The 27,383-nt window shown below is 58.1% G+C and overlaps 1 protein-coding gene across 5 annotated transcripts; it reads left to right on the forward strand.

Annotated features, from left to right (window-relative positions):
- The first annotated feature begins 392 nt into the window (after positions 1–392).
- On the forward strand, positions 393–26,554 carry LOC104343979 (hexokinase-2). 5 transcript variants are annotated; one of them, XM_086477086.1, is made up of 18 exons: positions 393–455; positions 9,669–9,831; positions 16,909–17,057; positions 17,416–17,535; positions 18,888–18,983; positions 19,155–19,254; positions 19,502–19,685; positions 20,302–20,457; positions 20,623–20,856; positions 21,048–21,352; positions 21,876–22,024; positions 22,798–22,951; positions 23,239–23,372; positions 23,885–23,984; positions 24,143–24,326; positions 24,620–24,775; positions 25,272–25,505; positions 26,350–26,554. In XM_086477086.1, the coding sequence occupies exons 1-18, from the start codon at positions 393–395 to the stop codon at positions 26,492–26,494; spliced, it is 2,826 nt and encodes a 941-aa protein (XP_086333212.1). In that variant the 3' UTR covers positions 26,495–26,554. The 5 variants fall into 5 exon arrangements, with proteins under 5 accessions (XP_086333212.1, XP_086333213.1, XP_086333214.1 ...); XM_086477087.1 differs by having other exon boundaries at positions 22,798–22,917; positions 23,277–23,372; XM_086477088.1 differs by having other exon boundaries at positions 393–446; positions 22,798–22,917; positions 23,277–23,372.
- Positions 26,555–27,383: the final 829 nt, after the last annotated feature.

Raw genomic sequence — 27,383 nt, forward strand, 5'->3', positions numbered from 1 at the left:
TAGCCCCCTCCAGTTCACCCCAGTACCCCCCAGTACACCCCCAATGCACACGCCCCCAATACCCCCCAGTACACCCCCAGTGCACACCCCCCAGTGCACCCACAGCCCCCCCCCAGTTCCAGTTCCCCCCCACCCCCCCCCCCCTCGGGCCCCCCCTAGCGGCGGGGTTTAGCCCCACCCACCCCGGGTACACACCCTCGCGGCTCAGCCAATGAGAGGCCGCAGAGGCGCCGCGTCACTCATGGGCCGGGGGAACCTCCTCAATGAGCCACATTGTCGCGGGCGAGGACCGCGGCGCGCGCTGCTCCGGGGCCGCCTCCGCTCCGCACCGCTCCGCTCCGCTCCGCACCCCCCGCACCGCTCCGCACCGCACCCCCCGCACCCCCCGCACCATGATCGCCTCCCACCTGCTCGCGTACTTCTTCACGGAGCTGAACCATGACCAGGCGCAGAAGGTGAGGGTGGGCTGGGGGGGGGTGGGGGGGGTGGGGGGGGTGGGGGGGGAGGGTGGGGGGGGCGCGGGACAAAGGGGGGGGGGGGGCATGCGCCGGACAAAGGGGGGGGGGGGCATGCGCCGGACAAAGGGGGTGGCGAGGAGGGGGGGGGGGGGAAATGGAGAGGGGGGGACTGGAAAGGGAAAAAAGGGAAAAGGGGGGGGAAAGGGAAAGAGGGGGAAAAAGGGAAAGAGGGGGAAAAAGGGAAAGAGGGGGAAAAAGGGAAAGAGGGGGAAAAAGGGAAAGAGGGGGAAAAAGGGGAAAAAGGGGGAAAAGGGAAAAAGGGGGAAAGGGGGAAAAGGGAAAAAGGGGGAAAGGGGGAAAAGGGAAAAAGGGGGAAAGGGGGAAAAGGGAAAAAGGGGGAAAAGGGAAAAAGGGGGAAAAGGGAAAAAGGGGAAAAAGGGGGAAAAGAGAAAAAGGGGGAAAAGGGAAAAAGGGGGAAAAGGGAAAAAGGGGGAAAAGGGAAAAAGGGGGAAAAAGGGGAAAAAAGGGGAAAAAGGGGAAAGGGGAAAAAAGGGGAAAAGGGAAAAAGGGGAAAAGGGGAAAAAGGGGGAAAAGAAAAAAGGGGAAAAAGGAAAAAAAAAGGAAGAAGGGGAAAAAGGTAGAAAAGGAAAAAAGAAAAAAGGGAAAGAAGAGAAAGAAGGGAAAAAGGAAAAAAGGAAAAAAAAAGAAAAACAAAAAAAGAGGAATAAGGGAAAAATAGGAAAAAATGGAAAAGGAAAAAAGAAAAAAGAAAAAGAAAAAAGGAAAAAAGGAAAAGGAAAAAGAAAGGAGAGCGGGAAAAGTGAAAAAAAAAAAAAGGAAAAGGAAAGGAAAGAAGGAAAAGAGGGAAAAAAAGGAGAGGGAAAAACTATAAAAAAGGAAAAAAGAAAAAAGGGCAGGAGGAAAGAAGAAAAAAAAAAAAAGAGAAAAGGGGGAAAAAAAGGAAAAAGGAGGCGAAAACCTCGATATCACGGGGAAAAGGGGGAAACGGGGGGAGCAGCGGGAGGCGCCGTTGTCGCCCCGCGGGCCCGAGGGCTGCCCGGCCGGGGCCGCCGTGCGGTACGTGCCGCGGCGGGCGGCGGCGGGACCCCGCGTGGCCGGGCGCCCCCCGCGGGCCGGCGGCGCGGAGCAGCGGCGGGAGGAGGAGGAGGAGGAAGAGGGGGGGTTTTGGGGTGTGTGTGTGTGTGAGGGGGGTGTGGAGGGGGGTGTGCAGGGGGTGTGTGCCCTCCCCTCCCCGCCGCCCCCGCCGCAGCCGGGACCCCCCGGGCCGCCCCGCGCAGCACGTGTCGCCGCTTCCTGCCGCCAGCGCGGAGCATCCGCGGGCGCGGAGCATCCCCCGGTGCTGGGACCTTCAGCCCCTCGGCGGGAACCCCCAATTCCCCCCCTCCCCCCCCCCCTCCGGGGGATGCTCCGAGCTCGGATGCAACCGCAGCATCTCGGGTTCCCCTTCCCCACGCCGTGCCCTCCCCCCTTTCCGTCACTGCCCCCCCCCCCCCCCCCCCCCCCACCTCCTGCACTGAGTGCGACGGAAAATATCTTTTTACCTTCCCCCTCCCTTAATTTACGGGTCCCGGAGGACCAGAGCCTGTTCCCGGACCGCAAACCCGGGTGGAAGCGTCCCGTTGGGATGCACGGGGCGTTTGTCACCAGTAATTCAGGAGTTCAGGCACTTGAAAAATGCAGGAGTTTCTGCTCTGCTCTGGCTGGCGGAAAGCAGCCGGCCTTTGTTTGGCCAGGGCAGCTCGTAGGCTCTAAACAGCAAGTGTGAAATAAGTGATTCCTGGGGATAAAAAAAAATAAAATATGCTGGCTGGGAGAGTGCGTGAAGGCTCTTCCCCCAGCCCCCCGCCAGCGTTTGGGGCACCTAAGGATATGTCAGAGAGGGGTTTGGCTCCGAGTGCTGAGGTCGTGCAGCGGTTCCTCTTCCCGAGGTTTCAGTACCTGGTTACAGTGTCGGGATTTGCTTGGGAAAGAAAAAAAAAAAAAGGCAAAATGCAAAAATGCACGGCTGCAGAGAGCGCCGGCTCGCTCCGTCGGGTGACGCTGGGGCCGCCGATGGAGGAACCGCGACTCGCCACAGTGGCCCTTCGCCTGCATTAAATAGGAAGTAAACCAAGAGAGAACATTAAAAAAACCCCAATAACCCCCCAAAAATGCACATAGAAATAATTTCCCAACTCGAAGCGATCCGTAAGAAAATACGGCCTCAGCTTCTCCCTCTGCTCACGAGTGGCCTCGGGGTTGTGCAACAGCCAAATCCACGGGAAGGGGTTGTGTAACTCGACGGCAGAAATAGGCCAGCGGCACGGCCCGACTTCTGCCTCTTGGGCCCTGGGCAGCTTGTGCCTTCCTTATCGGGCGCTGGAAATAATGGAGAAGGAAGGGTTTGGTTTAAGGTCCTTGGCTTCGCTACCCACCGGGAAAAGGGTGTGCGAAGCCTCGGGAACCGGCTTCGTTTTCCTCCCGGCTCCGAAGCCCAAACAAAAAAAGGTTGCTGAGATGTTGGGGGTGGGGGGGTGTTTGGGAATAAAATATCCAGGAGCCGTTGGTCGAGGCTCTGGCTGCTGCGGGAGATGGCTCTGCCCTCCTGGCCCCAGAGAGCCTCCTCCACAACTGGATTTCTCCGGGTTATTTTTAAACAAACGCTTGTGAATCCTCCCGCTAAGGCAAAGCCGGGGTCGGCGCAGACTCCGGCGAGAGCGCGGAGCTCGGCTTTGCTGCACGAGAAGGGAGGAAGCAGCTGGGTGGATGCTTCCACCATGGAGGCAAAAATTATTCCTGGCTTATAAATCTTCCCAAGCAAGGAGCAGGGAGAGTCATCCCCAGCGCAGGGAGAAGCAGGGGCTGAAATTCTTGGAAAGCTGGGATTTATTTTATCAAACCCAGGAGCTGAGACTGTGTTTGGGAGCAGATTTTCGGGCAGTAGCCTGGGGTGTGTTCGAGTCGTGCGTCGTTTTGCTTTGATTCGGGCAGAGAAGGGGCTCGGCCGTGGGAATCAAGCGCCCTCTCCAACTGCTGTGGTTTGTGCCCACGCCAGGGCCTTGAAAATAGCCCCCCAAATAGGATTTTTCTTCCCATTCTTGACACGCACCAGCTTTACCTGCTCTGCTGCCCACCTGAGGGGATGTCACACACGTCCTCAAATTCCTCTTGCCCTTTGCTTTGCCTGGCTTGGAAGTGGGTTGCAGGCCCAACTTATCTAACCCCCAAGGGATTGTGCAAACTTTAATTAACCTCAGCAGCGTCCTCTGAGATCCCGGCTTGAAAGTTTGCCGTGGATGAACCACGTTCCCTTCGGATGTGCCGGCTCACGCTGGGTTTCCTGATCCCTGAACCTCAGCCTCGTCATGCGACGGGAGGAGCGGGAGGCGAACGAGCTCAGTAACCGGGCTGGCGACTCTTCTTCCCCATCGCTCCTTCAGAAGTCGGAAAAACTGGCGATGGGGTTAATTTTCTTATATTTATGGCCGTTCCCAGGCAGGGGCAGGTTTCCCTCTGTTTTATTTTCATTTTCCCTTTGTGAGGGGAGCTCGTTTTATCTCGCTGGTGTCTCCCTGGCTGCCTCTCGCAGGCTCCTCTGCGGCCGTGGGAGGGACGCTTGATTGCAAATTCCTGGAAACCGACTGAACAGCTTCTCTTAAGCCCGCCGAGCTCGGCGGCAGGACGGCCTTTCCCATCCTCGGCACTTTCGGGAAGCCACCCCGCATCCCCCCCTGCTCCTCGGCTTCTCGGCTGAGCTGCCGTGGGGAGCCCGGGCAGGGCACAGCCCCAGTTTCCCCCACCGCGGTGGGATGCTCCCAGCATCCAAGGCAGGGGGTCTCAGTGCCAGTGAGGCTTTTTGATCCAGCGGCATCCGAGGGGGATGCTGCCTCCCAGATCTGCCCCAGAGACCTTCCGGGTTTAAAACGCGAGAGAAAAAAGGACGCGTGGGCAGGGAGGCGTCTCAAAGGCCGGCTGGGGCTGCTCAGGGCTGGCGGGGAGCTGGGAGCAGTTTGACATCTCTGACTCCTGAGCTGGAAACCAGAACGTTTTCCCGGTTAAATGGAGCTTTTTGTGAGGCTACGGAGCAGCGGGGTCACCCGAGGACGGGTCCCCGGCCTCCGCTGATGCTCTGCAGCGTGATTTCTTCGCCATGGGTGCCCGGCTCCACCTCCGGCGTGGGGTTCAGCTGCCATCCTGGTGGGGGGGGAGGTTGAGGATGGGGAGGAACCGGCCGAGCAGGAAACCATCTGACTCACTCGGGTTCAAGATGACTCCGGGCGTGTGTCATCAGAGGCTTGGCTGCGGCGGGGAGGGCACGTGGGGTTTAATTCAGCGCGGAGCCCTCAATAGCAGCCAAGGACGTGGGTGCTGCTGGGGTCAGGGCTGGAGGAGGGTGGGTGCAGCATCACTCCTGTGTCACCGAAGGTGGGGAGGACGGGGAAGGGGACCAGCCGGTTCCCAGCACTGACTCAGCCCAGGCTGGGTAACGGCGCGGCGACATGGGGCTGGGGAGCGCTGGTTTTCGGTCTGCGGGGGCTGAGGACGGGGCGCAGGGTCTGTTCCGTGCTGCGGCGCCCATCCCCAATCCGGCAATAAAAGCTGCAAAGCACGTGCCAGGTTACAGTCCCGAGCCAGGAAATAAAACACCCTCCGTGCTGGATGCTTTCCCGGCTTCACCCTGTGGCCTCGGTGAACCGCTGCCGCTCCTTCTGCCTCAGTTTCCCCGAATCTGTCGCCTCTCGATGCAGATGGGAGCAGGGCTGCCAGCTTGCACAGCATCCCCCTCTGAAAGAAGCAGGGAGAGAGTCAGTATTCGGAAAAACTTCAGTGATTTTCAAAAAAGCAGCGTGTTTTAAGTAAAAAACAGAGATAGGGAGGGAAGTGGTGGAAAGAACAAATAATTTCAGGCAGAGATTACCCTGGAGAGAGGATTGACTGTGCACACGTGTGGGTTAGGAGTGCTCAAGGCTTCCCCGAACTTGAACATCTCTCTGTTGTTCTCGTACGTAGCAAATATTTGACTTTCTTGCCAAAAAGGAAAAGAATCCAGCCCAGAGCCCAGCTTAACCTCTCCCAGTGTTATGCTTTTTCCCCCCCAGTTCTGCTGAAATTAGGCACATCCAGCTGAAAACTACAGCGGGGAGATACTGGGGGGGACTGGAAACATTTGTTCCCAATCCAGTTCTCGCCATGTGACATGTGACTTTGGAAAGAGATCCAGAAACTAAAGACGAGCATCTTCCCCTTCCCGGAGCTGGGGATCATGAATGTGAAAGATGTGGCTGAGACCTTATCACACGAGAACAAACCGCCCCTTCCCCTTCCCGCCGCCGTTTGCTGGCAGGAAACGGTTGCTCTTTGCCGGAAGCCGCCGTCACGCTGTAGTTTCCACCCCCGACAGCAATCCTGCCCCACGGCCCCACCGAGCGATGGGGAAAAGGGTCCCCGGGACCACTGCGGGGGGCGGGAAAAGCATCCTTCATCCTCCCTCCTTCGGCCCTCTCGAGCCGTACCACCGCCCGTGCACCCCATGGGGGACAGCGCTACGGGCTGGATCCCTCGGGGAAGGATTTTCCACTCTCGTGTTGATGGAATCATCTTGAAAACATAAAACCCCAATTTTCCTCCATGGATAGTGGCATTGGATTAGAATGAAGTGATTCGCAGGCTAATATATTTGCAGCCCTGACCCCTTTGGGTCTGGCCCTGATGGGAGGATGAAGGTCTTCAGGCAAAAGAACATCATCCAGCTGCCGTGCTGGTGCTGGAGCTGTGAGTGATCACTGTCACGGCAAGGCAAACCTCGGCTCAGCACGGCACAGCTCGCTCAGCTTCCAGCTGGCAGCAAAAATTGGGCAACGGGAGGTTTCTTCAGCCTTGGGGTGGATGGACCTTGCCCAACGGTGGCCTTGCAGCTGGGAAGGGCGATGCTGGGCACTTCCCCAGCACCGAAAGCAGCAGAGCCTTTGGAGGCAGCCCTGAGCTAGGAGATGGGGAGTTGCTCAGCTTTAGTTCAAAACCAGTAAATCCCATCAAAGCTCGTTACCCCCGCAGCGGCTCTAACGATAACAAGATGTCCTGCCCTGTGTGCAACTGGCCTGGGCTGTGAGGATGTCCAGCACTTCCCAGCTTAAATCTGTCCCTTCTCCATTCAGTTTATTTAGATTCCCTCAGGGAAACACTATTATTTATGGTGGAAGCTTTCCAGAAATCAAATTGCCCCGTTCCGGATCCCAACCTAGTGACTTTATTTATTTGCAATTAGCAATGAGCTTAAAAAAGGTTAAACGACCGAGAAGCTTGTTTGACTTGAAAGATACCCATGCTTCGGTGCTGCAGACTGAATTCCCCTGTCTTACCCAATCTTTGCCACAAATCGAGGTGTGCTTGGGTGTAACGAACTGGGCCATGGGGCTGGGAAGCCTTGGGCATGAAGGTGGCCGTGGCTTTCCCTTGGTGGGCATCAGGTGCCCACCGGGGTGGTCTTGCTTGAGAAGATGCTGAGCTGGTGCTGCCCTGGAGCCGTTCCGCAGGACGCCCTGACCTGCCTTAGCTGCCAAGTAGGAGAAGATGATCCAGGTTTTAAAGGGCTTTGGAGATTAGAAGAAGGTCACCCTGTTTCTCACACTGCCGATTATTCCTGGTAGGGTGGAGCGTGGAGGACATGGGGAACGTGCTGAGCGGTGCCTGTCCTGGAGAAAGGAGGTGAAACCTCCACGTCGTTTCCCTGCGCTGTGTTTTTGGGGGCTGGTGGGTTGTGCACGCAGCACCTTCGCTGCCTCGTGCCTTGGGTGGGAGCCGAGGAGCAAACAGCGATGGCTTCTGGTCCATCCGAGCTTCCAAAGCACCTCCGGGACGAGACCTTCCCCTAAGCAGCATCTTTGCCAATCTAGGAGGAAAACCAAGTGAAGTCAGGGCGGCGGACAGGAGAGAAACACCAGCAGCGTGCGGTTCGTGCACGGGTGAAGCTCTGCCCCGAGCCCTGCTGGTGTGGTACCCCGCTGCTGGGGTTGGGACACCTTTTTGGGACCCCATCCCCGCTCGCGATGGTCTCCCCAGGACCCCCTGAACTGCTGTAGGCTGCCAAAGAAGTCCAGTGAAGGAAGGTCTCGGGGTGGGAGGGTGGGTGAGTGGGTGTGAGAGGCTGCTGAGAGGCAGAGCACCCAGTGTCAGAGGGTTTGTCTCTTTTATCACCGACACCCCAGGTTAGATGCTGCTGGAGAGGAGAAAGGGTCTGGTCGAGGTCCTCCCTGTGCCAAGGGGCAGGTTGGTGGCTCGTGAGGAGATTGTGAAAGGCCCCTGGGAGCCAAGATAACCCTTATCTCTGGCTTAAGGCTAAGAAATGGGGTTGGGCCGTCTGTCCTGGCCTGATGGCACCAACCAGGGTTGATGGCATCATGTCGGGGCAGCTAAACGGGAGTTTTCCTACCCTGGGGCTGGCATGGGGGTGGACTCTGGACCCGGGACCCCTCTTGGAGCTAGAAGAGGAGTGAGAGGATGGAGGTAAGCTGGGGAAGCGGCCACCTTCCCTGCGCCAGTAACCAGAGCCTGGGTACATGGGTGGGAGTTTTCAGCAAGCGAAAGCAAATAGAAGAAGGAGAGGAGTGTTTGACTTCCTGCTGCTGGGGCGGATTAGGAGGGGCTGGTAAACAGCCAGTGATGGGAAAACGCCAGGTTTCCTTATCCTTATCCTTTCCTCATGCCTGCCTGGTCTCCCAGTTGGTGAGTGCTCGCTCTCAGCTCCCAATTAGTGGGAAGGAGTCGAAAGCACCGAGAGGAATCAGGAGGAGGCTTGACCCGTCACACGGGCGAGGATGCTGCTCCCCAGGGAATAAAGCATCTCTCCTGGAGCGGGCTAGGCCGGGCTTCCCTCCATCCTCCGACCTCACCGCAGCAAGCGGAGCAACTGGGGACTCAGCTGCCAAATTTCCAGTAGAGCTGGGAGGGGGAAAGGATACGCCGGAGCATCCCAAGCCTGAAACGCAGGCAGTCGAAACCACAGCTGAGCTGTTTCATTCAGCCCAGGGTCCGAGCGGCTGCATCCGTGAGCGAGGTCACGCTGGGGCGGGTGGCTATTAGTCGCCCACAAAATGCCCATTTCCTATAGCGTAGCCCTATAAAAAAAAAAGAAACCAAAAAAAAATTCACGCTTGATTTCTGATGACCTTTTGTTACGTGCCTACAGACAGGTGAGCTGCCTGGGTGGAGTTTTCCTCTTGACTTCGCAGGGCTTGCAGCTGCCCTTTAATTAATTTTAAGTGAAGTTAATTGAAACAGGGCATAGTTTGGGAGCTGGCAGTCTGTCCGCCTCTCCGTTTCCCTTCCCTGCTCCGGCCAGGCTGCGGAGACACGCACGGTGCTCATGGATGGGCCGGGGAGGAGTTTTTCCGTACCTTTCCCAGGGAAGACGAGATGTTTTGATGCCATTTATAGAAGGAGCCGGGCATCTTCGTAGCCTCGGCGTAAGGGTATAAACGACTGCCAGGGTGGATTTCTTCCCTTTCCGGCCACAGCACCCACTTGTGTCACGCAGCGTTGTTTGCTCAAGGGGGTTGAGTAGCTCTTGGCACCGTAATCCTTTGTAGGGGTGATCTCAGCAGCGAAGAAATGAATGGGCAGTGGATTCCTGCTGAGCATCCTTCACGTAGGAAGAGGCCCTGGGGGGTCAAGGTCGAGGCACGGTGCTGCCGTGGCGTAGGAAGGGCTCCGCGGCTGGAAAACCTCCGCCGCCGACCTCCTGACTCACGGCTCGGGCAGGGAAGGTTGTCGAGTTTGGGTCCTGCTTCTGTCGCAACCTGTTTGGGTGCCCGTAGGTGAATGAGCGGAGAAGGTGCCGCAGAGCATCGGGAGCTCCGCGGGGTGCTGGCACCCGTCTGGGCAGGGGGATGCTGCCGAGGAGGGCGCGGGGTGGCGTTTGGTGGGAGGAGGGCAGCCCTGGATGCTCAGGAAGAGGCGCAAGACTGGTGGTGGGCGCTATCGGTGTGTGCCTGGAGATAAGCTGTTGGGGCACTGCCAGCGGGGCCGTGTCGGCCACGTCCTGCCCCAGCCGTTGTCCTGCCCTTCGGGGTGGGTCACGACCTGCTCCTGCTTCTTTCATCAGCCCCAGCAGAGGTGAGGGGGGGGCTGAACGCTGTCCTGAACGTGTCGCGGGGATTGTGCCCATGTCCCCAGCCCTTCAACTGACTTTTTGGCTTTATCTCCACCTTTCAGATTGACAAGTACCTCTACCACATGCGGCTCTCCGAGGAGACCCTCCAGGAGGTGTCCCAGCGTTTCGGGAAGGAGATGGAGAAGGGGCTGGGAGCAGACACCAACCCCACCGCCTCGGTGAAGATGCTGCCCACCTTTGTGAGATCCACCCCGGACGGGACAGGTACTGTGGGACGGGGGATGCTCCTTCCCGGCAGAGCAGAGGGAGAGCGTGGTGGGGAGGTCTCGGTAGGTGCCAACACGTGCCAGGAGGAAGGGCTGGGGCCACCTTTCCTCACGGTGCTGCCAAAACAGGGATGGCACCTATGGCCACCTTCGCTCCTGGTCCTGGGGGCTTCATCCTGCTTCTGCTGAGCAAGGCTTAGCGTGGAGACAGGTCTCGTTCCCCGCTCTGTGCTGGGACTGATGGGCTCCCAGTTCCCACTGGTGCGAGGGAGGGTGGGAACCAGTCCTCGCGTGCCCTTCCTGGCAGGACAGAGACAGTCACGGGTCCTGCTCATCAGATTTCATTAGCGCTGAAGCGGGCGGCAGTGCCAGCCGCTCTCTGAATGCCGCGAGGGCCACAGGAGGAGAAGGGGGGTCTCCAGACTCGGCTCCTCACAATACGGCCTTTCTGCCCGCTTCCCGTGCCTGCAGCACGCTCCCAGCCGGGCGCAGTCCCGTTTTGGGCCCTCTCAACCCCAAAACCTGCTTCCTTGAGCATCCATATGGGAAGTTTCCTCCTGCCTCCCCCTCTCCTAGCTTGGTGTTTCGGGAAGGAGCTTTGTTACGGTCGCTGCAGCGTTGCCTCCGGCCCGCGGGATGCAGATGCCACCCAAGGACCTGCCGAGTCTCCCGGTGCTTGAAGCCGGTGGAGGGGTCCTGGCTGCTGAAGGGCAGGGAGGGACAGAGCCCCGAGGAGCCAGAGCTGCTCCCGGCTCCGCATCTGGGCTGGCAGCAGCCCCAGGGGAAGTCCCTGGGTCGGTTGGTCCCGTTGGCTGGAGTTGCTCAGAGTTGGGGTTGCTCCAGCGTCGGCATCTTCATGGGGGTCCCCTCGGTGGCAGAGATTGCCGATAGCCGGCAGGAAAGGCGGATAAAGAGGAAGGGAGCTGCTGGAAAGACCCGTCTGCCCTTTCCTCCCCATCCCCAGCTGTTTTGCCACCGCTGCGCTTCCATACCCGGCTTCTGGAGGTGAGCGGGTCCCCGCAGAAGCTGTAGCTGGAGTCTCAAGCGATCTGGCCTTGGCGGGCAGCAACTGGGCAGACTGGAGCTTCCCGAGAGGCACGCTGAGCTGGTGCGAGCCTGCTGTTGAGCGATGGTGTTAAATAGGGTGCACCCGGGAGGTAGCCCTGCTCAAACGGCCAAAAAAAGCCCATCGCTGCTGGCTGCCCGCTCTCTCGAGGCGAGGACCGAGGCGAGGCGCTGGGGGTCTCCATCGCTGGCCAGCTCTGGGTGGGTGTTTGCTGGTAACAGCTCGGTGAGGTCCCAGGGGACAAGTCCCTGGGGAGTCGCAGGCATCATAGAACGGTTTGGGTTGCAAGGGACCTTTAAAGGCCACCTCGTCCAACCCCCCTGCAGGGAGCAGGGACATCTTTAGCTGGATCAGGTTGCTCAGAGCCCCGTCCAGCCTGGCCTTGAATATCTCCTGGGATGGGGCTTCTGCCACCTCTCTGGGAAAACTGTTTCACCACCCTCATTGTAAAAATTTCCTCCTTACATCGGGTCTAAATCTCCCCTCTTTTAGTTTAAAACCATTACCCCTTGTCCTGTTGGAACAGGCCCTGCTAAAAAGCTTGTCCCCATCTTTCTTGTAAGCTCCCCTCTTTAAGTATTGAAGCCCCCCTGCACCCAGAGCCGTCCTGCCTGCTGCACCCCGTGTGCTCAGCCCCCCCCCCCGGGTGCACGTACACCCGAAAGCTGGACCTGGCTGCCTGCCCCGGGATCGAGATTTTGATCTATTTAAATGTTTAAGAATATTTTTAATTACAGGGATAGCCAGAATGCCGCCCCTGGGCATGGGAACTATTGCAGCCAAAGGTGCTGGTGGAGCATGTGTCAGAGCTCCCGAGAGGCAGGAGCAGAGCTCCCAGCACCCTGACCCGTGTTGGGGAGAAGGTGCAATCCCTCTCCTTGCCCTTACAAGGGCGAGCCTTGGCTTCCCTCACCGATTCGCAGCTTCTCCAGCGTCCCAGCTGGCATTCCTCGCCCGAAGGAAGCTCAGCACAGCACAGCAGCGGGGGGGAAAGGGGCATGGCAGGATGGAAAATGTTCCGTGAAAGGGCAGCTGGAGCAGTCACGGGGCTGCAGCTGCCCAGGGGCTGGAAAGCGGGAGGGTTTCGAGCAAGTCCTGGGGAGCCAAGAGCTGGGATTCCCTGTACGGCTCCAGCTGGATCCAGGCCGTGAGCGGCGTCGGCATCTCCGCTGTTGGGTTTTGGAGGATTGGCGGGGGGGAGCTGGAAGGTGGCACGTTGGGGCTGTGGGGGTGAGCCGAGGCCAGCCCGAGGTGGGGCTCGGTGCCAGCTCCCCTGGCATGTCGCTTTGTGACGAGGTGATGTGGCAACAGCTTGGGAAGAGCTCAGCATCCAGGGGTGCGTCCTTCCTTCTTCTGCTTTTGGGTTTTTTTTTGTTTTTTTTTTTTTTTCCTGAAGCTTCTGGGCAACGTCTGACTTGGGCTGGACATGAAATCCTGCTCCCACCCGCTTCGAGGTGTCGGCAGCTGCCTCCCATCCAAGGGAGAGGTTGTTCCGCTGCTCCAGCCCTGCTTGTGGCCACGCCAGCTCCGGCCTGATGCCACGCCGGCTTCAGGGGCTCCACACTGTCCTCCTGCAAAGCATCCCTGCCCTTCCTACCCCTCCTGGCTGTAGCACGAGTTGTCTCTGCTTTCGGATTATGCCCTGTTTAATGCGCAGCCGGCAGCTCCCCGGGATGGAGGCGGATGAGAGGCGCTTATGGAAAGACAAGGTCACATCTGCGGGGTGAAGTCAAAACACAGACTTGGCTCCCGACGCCTCCGCCCGGCGCTGCACCCTCGCTGCCTGCGCCGTTCCTGATGCAGCGTGATAAGGAGGGGGGGAAACGCGGCTCCTGAAGCCGGAATCTCTCCTGAAAGCAACTTCTCTTGCTTTGCTCGGCTCCAGCACCCACTGAAACACCCTGATGCAGCGAGGCGGTGGGCATCCTACCGCAGGCTCCTGGGGGAAAACAGAGCCCAAAGAAGCTTTTCCTCGGAGTCCCAGTGACTCTGAGCAAGGGCTCTGCTTGCTCGGTGCGGGTGCCGCCTTCCTCCCCGCTCCTTTCCTGGGTTTTCCAGGCTCTGCCCGTGTCACCATGCTTCCTCCTCCCCGCTAATGTTGACACAAGGATCTTCTGGTGCGTCCTCCGCTAAGCCCCAGCAGCTGATATCCGTGGCCTGGGGTTTTCAGGAGGATGCTGCAGGACTTTGGTGGTCAAATCCCTGGAAATTCAAAGGATGGTTCTTTGCAACACTCTTCCCTTGGCTGGTGGGCTCAGTTCCTGCTGATAACCAGCTGCTTCTGTGAGAAAACCAGCTCGTGTGGCCCACGGTCTTGAAAGAAAATGCTGTTTTCATGCCCAGAGCCCCTCGCACGGCGATTTACCGCGCTCCCCAGCAAAGAATCACATCAGGGAATCGCTGCGGGATGACTCTCGCTGTGGTCGGTGTGAGCTGCTCTTTGCTGGGCCCGGTTCTGCCCAACCCAACCCACCAGGTTAATCCCCAGATCTTTTGTTGCTGCGAACCCAGTATTTCACACACCCCAGCACACGACGAGCCCCTTTGCTGCTCTCCAGCGCTAGCTGGGTGGAGATGCTGCTGCAAGCACCGGGGCTTTTATATTCTCTCTTCTGCCTCTCCATTTGCTGGAAGGAGGCAGGGTAGGGCTGGCAAGGGCGGCTGCAGACGGGGGTGGCAGCGGGAAACGCTGGGGTCTTCGCCTCCACCATCTCCTGCATCCCCCTGGGGGGCAGAGCCTGGACCTGCTCCAGCTTTTTCTCTCATTTTGTATTAAGCTGATTTGACCGCAGACTCCTACAAAACGGGCTTGCAGCCGGTTGGAAGCCTTGAGGGTTGAGGTTGGAGGTCTGGGGACCTCTGAGCGGCTGGGGCACGATCCCGCCCACGAGGCTCCGGTCCCCTGGCCCCAGCTAGGGAGGGCAGAGCTCCTCCGCCCGCTTTGCCCCGTGCTTTCTTCCCGGGAGCGCAGGCGTTTCTAAAGGCACTAAACCCTCACCTGTAGGTGCTTTGCTGAGAACAAACGGCCCCTTGAATCAGAGCTCCGTGTTTGCCCTCACTGTTTGGTTTGTGAGCTCAGCATCGCAGCCTCTACCTTATCACCTAACGAGGGAACCCTAATCGGAGGGAGGACCCAGATATCAGCCAGTGCAGCCCATCATGCAGCCATATTGCTTCAGCCTGGGACTTTTCCAAGGGGGATTTCGCTGCCTTTTTTCCTCCTGCAAAGCTGATCCGCCCGGGAATCCGCCCCTTGACTTCAGCAGTCGCCACTGGAACCACGGGTACCTCTCCCGCGGCTGCTGAGCGGCTTGTGAGGGGGAGGCCTGGTTGTTAGCGTGGGTCCCGCTGCTGCCTCGTGGGGAGGGTCGGTGGGCGGCAGGTCGAGGGGAAGCCTCGCAGGGGGTGCTCCAGCCGAAATACCAGGCGTGGGGAGGGCTGGGCAGGGTGGGAAGACATCCCTGTCCCCCCCTCCTTGGCCCTTTTTGGGGGGATGTCAGTTCCTCCTGGGTTCCCTGCGTTATCTCCAAGGAGCTGAGCAACCTGTGACCCTCTTGGCTCCAGCATCCTTAGCCCTGGCATGTTTACCAGCCCCCCTGGGGCATTTTTTTTTATGTTCTGCTAGCAAGCAGAACGGCATCTGTGCCGACGGCCAGGGAAGCAGGAGTACGGCTTGACCCCTGTTTGGGGTAGAACGTGATGCCAGCTGTGCCCAGCCAGGCATCGCATCCAGCTCTGCCCATCCGTGGCTGAGGCTAAATCCCCACGGTAGGCTTACTGGTGGCACTGGGACAGCGAGGAGCTTTGCCGAGGGTTTTCCTGGTGCGTTTTCAGCATCCGTGTAGAGAGACACGGCCAAGGCATGCCCTGTGGCTGGCAGACAGTCTGCGAAACGAGCTGCCAAACTGGTTTAAACCTCATCCCTGCAAAGGGTCAACGCGGGCGCGAGGCGAGGAGGAGAAATGAATATCCAGGGTTCGACTGCCCCAACCCTGAGCTCGGGCACTCTGGTGCTCCGCCAGCTCCCGTGCCATCCTCCAGCCTTGCGAGCGCCGAATTGGGCATCTCTTGGCTCCGCTGCCTCGCTCAGAGCTACGCCGAGGGTGTTGCTCAAGGAGGGATGAGTTGTAAAGCTTTGATGGGGTCCAGGTTTGGAGTGCGCCGTGGTTCTGGGTTAAGAGCTCTTGCTCCAGAGGTGAAGGCGGGGTTGGCCAGAGCCCGTGCAGGGACTCGGCTGAACTTCATTCAGCTTTTGTTGAACTAATGGTGTAACTACCTCGGCATCAAATCGTCCCGCCGGCCGGTCAGTCTTGGGGTGTAACCTTAACCGATGGGACTGCAGCCGGAGCATCGCCACCGGCACAGGGGGGCTCGGTGAGACCACCGAGAGCCGGGACCCGACCTGATCACCCAGGGGTGATGCGCTGACCCCCGCAGTCCTCCCCATCCCGAGCAGCGAGGCTGTCGCCTCTGAGCCCCTCTGACTCCTCATTTCCTCAGAGCACGAGGACGGCTTTTAATAGACCTTTTCAGCCGCAGAGGGTCTTTATAAAGCTGCTCTCAGCCCAGGCTCCGAGGCCGTCACCGGCCCCGGTTCCCTCGCCCCAAGTCCTCAGAGGGTCAGCCCCAGGAAAGACGCCAGGACAGATGGACGCCCCGCAGGCTTGGACGGGCGAGCTGCCTTTTCAGCTGGAGTCACTGGAGATGCTGGCTGGCCTGGTGTCATTTGAATACTAATAAACCACACTTTTTGTTTCAACTGTAGCCCCTTTGTAAAAGCATCGGCGGGCACAATGCGGCCCCCGGGTGCTGTAATCTGCCCGGGGGAGCCAGCACAGCACATTTAATGCATTCAGAAAATCAAACAGTGCTGAGAGAGGGCTTTCCCCCATCCCTCTCCCCACACTGCTAGGTATTTAAAACAGCCAGCTTGGCGCTTTTCCCCCCTGCATCCCAGGTCTCGGTCCGAAATTCAGCAAGCTGCCTTGGTGCCTGGTACAATAAAAACAAATAGGAGGTGAAACCTGCTGGGCTCAGCCCTTGGGTCTTGGAGGCAGGAGGACCTGGGTCTCGGAGGCAGGAGGACCTGGGTCTCAGAGGCAGGAGGACCTGGGTCTCGGAGGCAGGAGGATCCGGGTCTCGGAGGCAGGAGGACCTGGGTCTCGGAGGCAGGAGGACTTGTGTCTTGGAGGCAGGAGGACCTGGGTCTCGGAGGCAGGAGGACCTGGGTCTCGGAGGCAGGAGGACCTGGGTCTCCTTGGCCAACACCAATGGAGAAACTGCTTCCCACATTGGCCCGGGGAAGGCAGCAGTGAGTTCCCCAAGGTCTTTTGGATGTTTTTCCTCCCTGGTTTCCTGCTTACACCTTTCAATCTTGCCTTCGGCGAGAAGCCACATGCCAAGAGTGCACGGGATTCCTGGGGCAGGGCAGGGGAGGTTGTCCTGGGCTGTGGCAGCCAAGCCTGAACATGAGGGGTTTTTTTCCCACATATCAAATGTTTACCCAAACTTTCAACAGCTGGCTAGCAGGGTTTGAAACACTTGGGCTGGAGATTTGGGAGCTCTCAACAGGGCTCTGCTGCCTTCTTCCTCACGGAGCCTGAGCCTGGAGCTCTTCTTCCCCAGGAGCACCCTTGGTTTGGGCATGGGCTGGTCTGGATAGGGCTGGTGGGATCTGTCCTCGTGCCCACAGACGCACTCCTGCACTCCCTACCCAGGGCATCAGGATACGTCTAAAAAGGAGTTGCTTTGGTCCCTCCATCAGCTATGGGGGTGCCAGGGGTGGAGAGGAGGAGCAGGAAATACAGCCACAGCTCTGATAAAATAATGATAATAAAATATAAGAGTAAATAAAATAATGAAAAAAATGTAAAAAAAAGAAATCATCCCTTACCCTCATGTTTGGGCTGGTTACTTCCTCGCCTGCTGCGGGGTGGTCTGGTGTGGGTGCTGATGCAGCCGAAAGGGACTTGCGGAGTTAAATGATTGTTCTCGCCTTGGCTCCCGCAGAGGACGGGGACTTCTTGGCGCTGGACCTTGGCGGCACCAATTTCCGCGTGCTGAGAGTGAAGGTGTCCGACAACGGCCTGCAGAAGGTCGAAATGGAGAATCAGATCTACGCCATCCCCGAGGAGCTCATGCGAGGCAGCGGGGTGCAGGTGGGTTCAACCCCCTCTCCCCGCCAAGTCCTTGCTCTCCCGGGGAACCACCCGTCTTGGGGCAGTTCTCCTGCCTGAAGGGAGGGCTGGTGTCACCACAAGACCCCGCGCTGTGGAATGGGGTTGGAGCAGCATCCTGTTGCTGCCTTGCCCAGCAGGATCTGGGTACGTCCTTGCCTTCCTTTGCCTGGAGCTATTAATTCCTGACCCCAAGCAATCGTGATGGGCGAGGACCACGGTGTCGTATGGGTGGCAGACCATCGGTCCCTCAAGCGGGCAGGGGTGCAGGCACTGCTCTGGTGCATCACCTCGGTCGGGGCAGCCGGGCGAGGGCTCACTTTTTGCCTTTTTTTCCCAGCTCTTTGACCACATCGCCGAGTGCTTGGCCAACTTCATGGAGAAGCTGAAAATCAAAGACAAGAAACTCCCGCTTGGGTTCACTTTCTCCTTCCCCTGTCACCAGACCAAGCTGGATGAGGTGAGTGGAGGTCTCGCCTCCTCGCGTGGCAGTGGGATGGGGGCAATAGTTGTCCCACGCCAGTTTAGCTTGTGCTTTTAATTAGGCTCGTTGGGTTTGGGGAGTGTGTAAGGTCTTGGTGCTGGTAGGAGCAAAGGATGTGTCCTGGGGCCTGTGGGGGTTTAGGAGGTGATATTTAACGTGCTGATTCCTCCGCTCTGCACGGCTGCCTCCACGGAAAGCGGCTCTTCCCCCGCCCGCAGCCCAAGGCAGCCCAGACGTGCCGAGCATCACATCCCCCATCATGCAGCCGGCGCAGGGAGAGAGAGCGGGGGGGGCCATGTCACCATGCTCCAGGCAGCCGGGAATCGATGGCTGTCAGCTCCGCTCAGCCGTGCCGGCTCTCCGCCGGGAGCTGGTGACCTCGCTGGGAGACTAAACATCTCGGCGAGCAGAGCCCAGCCGAGGCACGTGGCCCCTCTCCTGCCACCCACAGCCTCTGCCAGGCTCTGGCTCTTGGTGGGGCGGGGGGGGGGGGGAGGATGAGGGGGGAGGCTGGTGCTTTCCTTGCCCTTATCTCACCCGGCTTCCCGGGGAGGATCGGAAAGGAGGGCGGCTCCATGGAGCGCTGGCGATCCAGCACGTCCTCCCCGGGCGGGAACGCAGCGGCGTTTTGTACCGGGGATGGGGCAAGTCGTGCTCTCGTGCCTGAGCGGTTCAGCAGAAGTAACGAGGAAGAAGATTAACGCTTTCCTCCTGGCGGTGGATGAGGGCTGTGGAAAAAACAAACAAAACAAAACAAAACAAAACCCCCCAAAAAATCAAGAAACTGGGAAAGGAAGCATCTGTCGCTGGTCACCTTGTTCGGTTTGCTTATCTCCGTGCCTCTGTTTCCCCATCTGTAAGGCAGGGCAGGTGTTTGCCTCGCTAAGGCATTTGGGGCTGGAGGGTTGGAGATTTCGGATGCCATCGAGCCCTTTCCCTTCCCCCAAGGCTCAGCTCAGGTGGCTGCAGTGGCTCTGCTGGGTGGGGACACAGCCGTGGGGGGGATGGTGAGATCCCCCAGCCGGCAGGGATGGGTCAAGGAGCTCTCCCTACGCTTGGGAACAGGTTTGGCTCCATAAAACCCAGTCACGGGAATCACGTTCCCTCCTGCCGGCAGCAGCAACGAGCGACTCGCGCTCTGTTTCACAGCCATAAATTTTATCTGCGTAGAGACGCGGAAATCGTGGCTGATACTGCAGCTCGCGAGCTGATAACGGAGGGACTGACCCGTGCAGCCAGCCAGCCCTTGCCTTGCACCGGGGAGCCCTTGAGACACGGGGCTTGGTGGGTCTGTCCTCCGAGCGGTCCTTCTTGCTGTTCCTCCGCAGAGCATCCTCGTCACGTGGACGAAGGGGTTCAAATGCAGCAGCGTGGAGGGGAAAGACGTGGTGTCGATGCTGCGCAAGTCCATCAAGAAAAGAGGGGTAAGAGGTTGGGCAGGTCTATTGTCACCTCCTGGGCTGGTGGGACTGGGGCACACGGTTCCCTGGGACGGGATACTTAAGGCTCTGCACCTTGGCTCCCCCGTGACAGCGGAGAGGTCTCAGCCTGTTTTGGCCACGCTGATTCCCTCTCTTTCCTCTCCACCACCTCAGGACTTTGACATTGACATCGTGGCCGTGGTTAACGACACCGTTGGGACCATGATGACCTGCGGCTACGACGATCATAACTGTGAAGTTGGCCTCATTGTTGGTGAGCTGCAGCAAGGGGGGAGAACTGGGGTCCATCTCTGCATGAACTCCAGAAGGAGACCATGTTTCTTGCAGGTTTCAGGGTCTTTTGGGGGGAAAAGGAAAGGGGATAGTGATGTTAGAAAAACCAGCATTGCCCCAAGTTTGTTTTCTTCCATCTTCGCATTCTGTGGTGCATTTGGCTGCTAATTTTGGGGAATAAGGGAAAGGCAACCACCTCTCTCACCGTGTCCCCGTGCTTGGTTCAGGTACTGGTACCAACGCCTGTTACATGGAGGAGATGAGGCACATCGACCTGGTGGAAGGGGACGAAGGTCGGATGTGCATCAACATGGAGTGGGGGGCCTTTGGTGACGACGGCGTGCTCAACGACATCCGGACGGAGTTCGACCGCGAGATAGACATGGGCTCGCTCAACCCTGGCAAACAATTGTAAGCAGATTCTTGGCTTCGGCTCAGGCTCGGTGTTTGCTCTGCGCTGTCTGTCCTCCCATCGCGCTGGCGTTAGTGGGACCGAAGAGGTCGTCCTAGTTAATTAGGTCACCGCGCCCTCCGCCGTGCCGGCTGCACCAATGCAAATAGGGGCTGCACCACAAATTTGGGTTGGGATGCCCAACCGAACCACCCAACACCCGCTTCCCTCGTGAGCCTTTCGCTTGAATGTGGTGATTTCTGTTTCTTTCCTTGGCCAATGAAGCCATCTGCCAGCCAAGGCAAACACCACCACCTAATGTCCGCATCCAAGTCCTACAGATCTCCCATTCCCCAAATGGCTTCTGGCAGCATGGGTGGGATTTGGGGGCCGGAGGCGGGGGTGTCTCTCTAAACTGACAGCCACCCTTCAGGTAGCCATAAGTTCTCCTTGCAGAATGATGGTTATGTCAACATGGCTTTATTTTCTCAGTGATGGGATAAACTACTCTGGAAAGAGATTACCTAGATTGCATTTGGGCCTGGAAGGCTGCCGAGTGTTTTTAAGGTCAACCTGTGGCCACCTCACAGCACACGCAGCCGAACGAACGGATCTTGTGCTTCCCCCCGTTGGCAGGTTTGAGAAGATGATCAGTGGGATGTACATGGGAGAGCTGGTCAGACTCATCCTGGTGAAGATGGCCAAGGAAGGGCTCTTGTTTGGAGGAAGACTGACACCAGATCTGCTCACTACCGGCCACTTTGAGACCAGATACGTCTCTGCTATTGAGAAGTAAGTACAATCCAGTTGGTTTCCTGGGGTTCCAGCCCATCACTTGAGATCTGTGCTGGGGGAAAACAGGACCCATCACAGGGCTGTCCACCGAGCAAACCAGGACACTTCAGATGGCACAAGCTGGGTTTCCAGGCATGAATCCTCTCGTTCTTTGATGTGCAGGGAGAAAGAAGGGCTGCAGAAAGCTCATGAGATCCTCACCAAGCTGGGCCTGGAGCCCTCTCATGAAGACTGTGTGGCCACCCACCGCATCTGCCAGATCGTCTCCACCCGCTCAGCCAACCTGTGCGGGGCCACCCTGGCAGCCGTGCTGCGACGCATCAAGGAGAACAAGGGGGTGGACCGGCTGCGGTCCACGGTCGGCGTGGATGGCTCCGTCTACAAGAAGCATCCTCAGTGAGTCCACGGGGATAGGCAGGGCTGGTGGGGAGGGAGGGTGAGAGAGCACAAATCTGTTCCTGCCAGCGGTGGATAAAGCTTGGCACGAGCAGAGCATCTCCAAATACTCCCCTGGGCACCACTGTTTGGGGCCCCAAGCGTCACGTCACCCGTGGTGGCACACTCAGGTCCTCTTTCCTCCTCCGTAGCTTTGCCCGGCGCCTCCATAAGACGGTGCGGAAGCTGCTGCCGGACTGCGAGATCCGTTTCGTGAGGTCAGAAGATGGCAGCGGCAAAGGCGCAGCCATGGTGACGGCGGTGGCCTACAGGCTGGCCGCCCAGCACAAGGCACGGCAGAAGATTTTGGAGGCGCTCAAGCTGAGCCACGAGCAGCTCCTGGAGGTGAAGGAAAGGATGAGGACAGAGATGGAGAAGGGGCTGGGCAAGGAGACGCACGCAGAGGCAACGGTGAAAATGCTGCCCACCTACGTGTGCTCAACTCCAGACGGGACAGGTGACGTACCGTGTCTACAAGCCAAGTACGCCCTGCATGGGGCAAAGAGCCACCATCACTGCTCCCAGCATCTGCACCGCTTAGGGAAGGGCTGGGACCTTTGCCATGGCCAGTTCCCACTTCATAGTGGGAGTGGTGCAAAGCTCTTTAACCTCCAGTATGGTACTGGGAAAAGCGGCTGAGCCTCCGGGACGTTCTGCACTTGACTGAACACAAAGCCTGGGCTTTCACTGTGGTTTTCGCCGCCGCAGGTTTCTCACCACCATTGTCCTGGGTTGTGCTCCCAGTTCTGTTGGTGGCTTGGGTGTGCGCCTGCCCCTTGGCTTGAGGCCCTCTCATCTCCCCGAGCCTGGAGCAAACCTCTCCATCACCCTCCTACCTGCACCTGCTCTTCTCCATTCCCAGCCGTGTCTTGGTTTCTGGTCCGCTCCCAGGAAGAGGAAGGATTCAGATCCGCTTTGTCCCACGTTCAGGATGCCCCTGGTCACGATCTCTCTCCTGATGATTCTCTCTTGGGTTTCAGAAAAAGGAGATTTCCTCGCCCTGGACCTGGGAGGTACCAATTTCCGTGTGCTGCTGGTGCGCGTGAGGAACGGGATGAGGCGCGGCGTCGAGATGCACAACAAGATCTACTCCATCCCGGTGGAGATCATGCAGGGGACGGGAGAGGAGGTGAGGATGGGCAGCTGGAGGTGGAAAACAGGGACATCTCCCCAGGGGTAGCAGCAGGAGTGGCAGGCAGTAGTGCTGGCTGACCACAGGAGAGGGTTTTGGCCTTGCTCTGCTTTCCAGGGTGCAAAACCAGGCGTGGAGAAGGCTGGTGCTTTCCTGCCTTTGGAGCAGCAAGTTCTGCCCAAGGCTCTGGAGTCTGAAATGTGCTTTAGGAAGCCTGAGACCGGTTTTTAGGTTAGAACTTGTGTTCTTCCCAGACATCGCTGAACCACCCTGAATCCCACACACTCCACAAGGGCAGATAAGCATCACCCCCATTTCCCAGATAGAGAAACCACAACACAAGCAGTACGAGGTGTCTCCAGAGTCTTATTAGCAGATGGAAAAAAAAGGTTTGCAAACCACTCCAGGCAGTGCCGAGGGACTGGGAATATTTCTAGCAGATGGGCTCTGGGGATACCTTGCAGAGGGACTGGATTCCCGTGTCACCCCTGGGAAGCTGGTCACCTCTCTGGTAGCCCCTCCATCCCTTTTGGGGATGCAAGGTGGAGGTATCACAGCAGTGTGACCACATTGTCGGTGGGGGAAGAGGACAAAAAAGGAGCTGTTTTGGGCTTGCTCACCTCACACAGCGGAGCGGAGCAGCAGCCTGGTCTGTTCAAAGCCTTGTTGGTTTGGGAATGGACCAACATCTCCAGTAGGTCAGGCAGGCTGGCATCCAGCTGAGGTTCTTGCTGTGATGGTAACTCCTCCTTTTGGCTTTGCACACCCAGCTCTTTGACCACATCGTCCACTGCATCTCCGACTTCCTGGAATACATGGGAATGAAGGGTGTATCGCTCCCGCTCGGATTCACGTTCTCCTTCCCCTGCCAGCAGACCAACCTGGATGAGGTAACCCCAAGCCACCTGGTAGCGTACATGTCTGGTACCCAGGGCTGGCTGAAAAGCCAAAGCACGCTGGAAGCTACGTACCAGCATCAATGACCCCGTGGCAGGTCGGATATAGCGACCCAAGAGAGGGGGGAAGGCAGGAGCTGGGAGCTGCCGGTGCTTCTGAACAGCCCCGTTGCTGCATCAAAGCAAAAGCAGATCCCTTGAGCTCTGGAGACAGCCCAGTTGAGGCGTCCTCCAGGCGTGAGGCTCTGACCTCCACGTGCCGGGCAGTGCCCACAGATTGCTGGTGGACGCGGGGGGGCTGTCCCTCCCTCCCAGCAGCCTGGGTGATTCACCGTGGGGTGTTTCCGCCACAGGGGATTCTCCTGAAGTGGACAAAAGGTTTCAAGGCGACGGGCTGTGAAGGAGAAGACGTGGTGAACCTGCTGAAAGAGGCAATTCACAGGAGAGAGGTGAGCGTCCACGTAGCTGTGAGAAGCCGGCTGCTTGCTCCCACATCCCGGCTGTCTTTGGCATTTTTAATTGCCCTGTAAAGCAAATTAATGGGCTGAGCACAGGGCTAATGAGTGTCTGAATTTTAACAACCACCCTTAGTCATCACTAGAGGTTGGATTTTCAGACCCCGGAGCTAAGAGCTGGCTTCTGGCCAGAGCTGGAGCGGACTTGTCTCACCGTGACTTAGGGAGACACCATGCCCGTTTCCTCAGGGCAGACCACCCAAAGCTCCTGCCTTGGGGGGCTGTTTCTGGCAGGGCTGTCCCAGCGTGCCAGCTCCTCACAGTTGTGTCCTGCTGGAGGTGTCTTGAGCTTTGAGCGTCCACTTGCAGACGCGTGGGGCTGCAGGAAATCCGTGAGTGCCTGGAGGACACCCACGCTCAGCAGACGGGTCCTTTCCCAGTCGCGGGAGAAGACGTAGCAAGCTGCGTCCTCCAGAAATAACCCACGCGATCCCCTCCCTCTGCAGGAATTCGACCTGGACGTAGTCGCCGTGGTAAATGACACAGTGGGCACCATGATGACCTGCGGGTACGAAGATCCGTACTGCGAAGTTGGGCTGATAGTCGGTGAGGACTGAAACTTTCTCATGGAGCTCCTCTGCCCGTGGTCCCAAACCCGCCCCCGTGGGGTGGTCCTGGCTGCAGAAGGCGTCTGAGGGCTTTTGTCTTGCGTACGTGCCTCGCTTCTCCGACATCCCCGTTGAAAGGCGCTTCTCTCTCCGCAGGCACAGGCAGCAACGCCTGTTACATGGAGGAGATGAGGAACGTGGAGCTGGTGGAAGGGGAGGAGGGCAGGATGTGTGTCAACATGGAGTGGGGGGCGTTTGGTGACGACGGGTGCTTGGATGACATCCGGACGGAGTTCGACTTGGCGGTGGACGAGCTGTCTCTCAACCCTGGGAAGCAAAGGTGTGTGGTGGCTTTGGGGGGGCTGTGAAGGGGCCCCCGATGAGGCTGGGTGTCCAGAACGGCTCATGCTGCCCCACCAGCCTCTTGGGGGAGCATCAGGGGATGATGAGCAGGGCAGAGCCTGGCTTTGCAACACACCGGTGTGTCCCTCGTCCCCTGCCTGCAGGGTGGGGACGGCGCTGCTGGACTTGCTCCAGAGGGTTACGTCAAAGGCATCTGGCAGAGCTGGGATCCTGATCTAGAGCCAGCGTCCCTTCTTGTCCTGATGTCCAGCCTTGCCCTCTCCTTCCTAGGTTTGAGAAGATGATCAGTGGGATGTACCTGGGGGAGATCGTCCGAAACATCCTGATGGATTTCACCAAGCGAGGGCTGCTCTTCCGGGGACGGATCTCAGAGAGACTGAAGACCAGAGGGATCTTTGAGACCAAGTTCTTGTCCCAGATAGAAAGGTGAGGTCCAACAGGCAGGGTGAGCACCAACTCTGGCCTTATAGCTTCAGATCAGAGGAGAGATCTCGTTTGGGGAAAGTGTTCCCAGGGCTTGTGGGAGGAGTCCCAGGCACTCAGTCTGGAGCCAGGCTGGTGTAAGGTAGTGCAACGCAGATGATAAGTCAGCAAAGTCCATGCGGTTCTGCTGGCGCTGGTGTTGAGAGACAAGGAAACTGTCTGGGGTTGGAAACACAGATGCCTCTTTATCCTCTGCCCTGGACAGAAAGGGGCCACAAGTTAATCAGTCAATGGCTTTGTCCTGAAATAGCCTCACTGATTAGGATGTGACATCAGAGCCACATCAGGTCCGAAAGCTGAGGTTAGAGGGGAGCTGTAGAGCCCTTCCAGCCAGTGTCACCCAAGTCTTCGGGCTCTGCAGAATGCAGATAGAAAGGGGAAGCCACACATCCAGGTTTCTCCATCTCCTAATACTGCTTGGCCCTCATGTCCTCCCCAGCGATTGCCTGGCCCTGCTCCAGGTCCGCTCCATCCTCCAGCATCTCGGCCTGGAGACCACGTGCGACGACAGCATCATCGTGAAGGAGGTGTGCACGGTGGTGGCCCGGCGGGCAGCTCAGCTCTGCGGGGCCGGCATGGCAGCCGTGGTGGACAAGATCCGGGAGAACCGCGGGCTGGACTTCCTCAAGGTCACAGTCGGCGTGGATGGGACGCTCTACAAGCTGCACCCTCAGTGAGTTGCTCAGCGTTGTCCTCCCAGGAGGCTCCCGCTTGTGCATCTGCCCATCTTGGGCAGGTGGGATGCTAAGCAAGAGCCAGTATGGAAAGCTTGATGGGGCAGCTGGAGAGCAGAGGAGGTATTTCAGGGTCTCAAGGGCTGACGGTGGGTCACCGATATAACCTCTGCCAAGGCACAGTAAGAACCAGCTGCTCCCTAAAGGATGGGGCACCAAGATGGGCAACACCAGCCAGGACCCAGTCCCACAGGACCTGAGGCCAGGTTGACCCAGGGGTGGTGACCAGGTTCAACCAGGAGTCCAGATCACCAGGGTGAGGCAGGTCTAAACCGAGAAGTCAGTCCACGGTTGGATCAAGAAGGCCCACAGCCAAGCAAAGATATGACTGTGCCAGAGCTCCTGAGACAGCGTTGCTCAGGCAGGGACTGAGGGCCCAAGGCTGAGCTTAAATAGGGCTCAGGTGCCCCTGGGTCGAGGGAGGGCCCTGAAGATCCCCCCAGATGAGGCTGGTCAGGGCTATTAAGGTTTATTAGTGCTCTCAGGGCTTGGTGGGACCGGAGAGGGGGTCAGCTTTATTCCTGAGTGGAGGGAGAGCATGGTTATGTTGCGCTAACTGTGGATTTGGGCTGAAGAACAGAGACTTAGGCTTTGCAGTGCCTCCTGCCTGGCAGCTCTCTCTCCCGCCACCTTTCTCCTCTGTGTCGGTGGCACCGTTTGGGACCCTGTTGAAGGCAGCTATGATGATGGGGGCGAAGGGGTTTGTTCCTTGTGGGGCTGGCACCTGCAGCCTGAGGCCAAGTTAAATCAGCGTCTCTTCCTCCCCCCCGCTGTGTCCTACAGCTTCTCCACCATCATGCACGAAACAGTGAAGCAGTTGTCTCCAAAGTGCGAAGTGACCTTCCTCCAGTCGGAGGACGGCAGCGGCAAGGGCGCAGCGCTCATCACGGCGGTGGCCTGCCGGATCCGGGAGGCCGGACAGCGGTAGAAGGAAGGAGGTTTGCCGAAGAGCTTGGTTTCAGCAAAACAGGACGTTTCCCGACCCGTTCCCTCCCTCCCTCCGTACACACACACACACACACGCACACACACACACACGGCCTCCCCTTGCAAGCAGACTCTTAGCTTTACTTGTTCTCTTGAGATACCACCAGTGGGACTGGAGATCCTGTGTGCTTTGTATAAAGAGTTGTCTTAGGAGTTTCGTTGCATGCCATAAAACCACGTATCAAGTAAAGCTAAAAGTGTCTTTTGGCTGTCTACCTACATTTCCAGTTAGAGCCGGACCTGTTCCGCTCGCAGCCTCCGTCAAACACCAGCTCTCCTCCCCACATCTAACCACTCTCACGTCTTCCCTAACAGCAGGAAAGGTGATGCTAGGATAATTAAGACACTGCATTGTCACTTTACAGTAACCGGTACCTATTTATATATGTCAGAATCGTAGCGTGTCCGTGCTGTAGAAAGCAAACCTCTATAAGATTGGGCTAAAGACCTCCATTAGTCTTTTACCCTGATCAAGGCTGTATTATTTCCATGAAAGTCATGGTAACTCTTAAAGCACAGGGTGCAGAACTTCAACCGGCGTGTTCCGAGTCTGCACTGGGAGATACCAAGTATCTCTGTTGGTGAGCAATATTAAAGAACCTGCTGGGTCCGAGTTAGAGGTGCCCCTTTAACCGCTCCAGCAGAGCACGTGCCTGGAAATAATTGGGGACTCAGGGTCTAATCCCATTTCCCGACCTCTCACCCGCACCCTAAATAGAGTGTAGGAACGTGGCATGTCTGTGTTACACCCCCTGGAAACCACTAGCACCCTTCCCCGGTGCACGCGCGGCTACAAGGACCCACCACCGAGATGGGTCGGTCTCTTCCCT

This window comes from Leptosomus discolor, chromosome 23 (genome assembly GCF_034619465.1).
Source record: "Leptosomus discolor isolate bLepDis1 chromosome 23, bLepDis1.hap2, whole genome shotgun sequence".
NCBI classification, from domain to species: Eukaryota; Metazoa; Chordata; class Aves; order Leptosomiformes; family Leptosomidae; genus Leptosomus; species Leptosomus discolor.

Coding starts and splice junctions, on each gene's coding strand:
- LOC104343979 (XM_086477086.1), top strand. CDS start 393: ATGATCGCCTCCCACCTGCTCGCGTACTTCTTCACGGAGCTGAACCAT. Junction 20,857..21,047: donor GTCTACAAGAAGCATCCTCA/GTGAGTCCACGG, acceptor CCTCCTCCGTAG/CTTTGCCCGGCGCCTCCATA. Junction 24,327..24,619: donor CTCAACCCTGGGAAGCAAAG/GTGTGTGGTGGC, acceptor TCTCCTTCCTAG/GTTTGAGAAGATGATCAGTG.